This window comes from Perkinsus marinus, assembly GCF_000006405.1.
Source record: "Perkinsus marinus ATCC 50983 genomic scaffold scf_1104296948244, whole genome shotgun sequence".
NCBI lineage: Eukaryota > Perkinsozoa > Perkinsida > Perkinsidae > Perkinsus > Perkinsus marinus.
The window spans coordinates 1-1,141 of record NW_003210241.1 but is presented as its reverse complement, the minus strand read 5'-3'; the positions used below and the strand labels follow the sequence as shown (position 1 = coordinate 1,141).

Genomic DNA, 1,141 nt, shown 5'->3' with positions numbered 1-1,141 from the left:
TGAGTTGTGTCGCTGTAGGTCTCAGCTTGGGTACTTGCTTATGCTCAGCTCAGTTCATTCACTTCATTACTCGTTGATGGATATACGTGTCTTGAGTAGTTTTTATAGGTTTATGTGATGATGAGGATTGTTTGAGTATATCCGCTTTCGCTGTTTTGGATTAGGTTTGAGAATGTGTGACGTGTTAGTAAGTGTTGGGAATATTGTGTTCTTCATCAGTTTGTGCTTATTTGTAACCAACATGGGAGTTTTGAGAAGTGAGTTTATGTCTCACGGCACTCTTGTGCTACCTCACGAGTGGGCGAGAGATTATGTAGATTTACTCGGTCATAAGACTCAAATTATGTTTGAGGATATGAACTCTTCTGTTATGCAGAGGTAGGCAGTTTAACTGGTATTTTCATCGGTTTATCACCTTGTGTTTTTCAGGCCTTATCGCCGCTATATTCAGCGCATTGAGGAGATGGAGCGTATGGTTCGTTTCCTGAGCAAGGAGGTTGAGAACATGCCCAATGTCGAGGTCAGCAAGAACCGTATCGATGACTTCTTGGACCACGACGATGAGTTCACCCTTGATTCGCTTGAGGCCGAGGTCAAGAGAGTCTATGAGAGGTTCTGCCGTTTCCACAGTAACAATGAGGAGATGACCGATGAGCTTGAGGCCGCTGTTGAAGAGCTCAATGTTGTTAAGGACAGCATTTCAACTGGGTTCCTCGCTGCAGGAGAGGGCCTGAGTCAACCTCTCCTTGAGGGCGAGCCCACTGGCCAAGGTTCTCGCCGTAGAGAAGATCACATGCAGTTCTCTAACATTGCTGGTGTTGTGAAGATGGAGGATCAGGAGAGCTTTGCCAGAACTGTGTTCCGTGCTACTCGTGGTAACACCTTCACTCAGTTCGTGGAGATCCCTGATACTCGCAAGAGTGTCTTCGTCATCTACTTCCAGAGCACTACTGCGGCTTCGGCTATGTCGGCTAAGGTTCACCGTATTTGCAGTGCTGTCGGTGTCCACATCTATCAGTGGCCTTCATGTAACGATGAGGTATGCAGAGGATCGCTGATCTCGAGACTGTCATTGCTGATAGCGTCGTGCTCTTGCTGGTTTCTCCAAGTACACCCTTGACGAGGCACGCAGTCTGTTGGA

The 1,141-nt window shown here is 47.2% G+C and overlaps 1 protein-coding gene across 1 annotated transcript; it reads left to right on the top strand.

Annotated features, from left to right (window-relative positions):
* Window positions 1-241: 241 nt before the first annotated feature.
* On the top strand, window positions 242-1,120 carry Pmar_PMAR001732 (conserved hypothetical protein; the record flags this gene model as incomplete). Its single annotated transcript, XM_002778740.1, has 2 exons — window positions 242-378; window positions 430-1,120. 2 exons carry the CDS (start codon window positions 242-244, stop codon window positions 1,118-1,120), a joined length of 828 nt encoding a protein of 275 aa, XP_002778786.1.
* Between the last annotated feature and the right edge of the window lie 21 nt (window positions 1,121-1,141).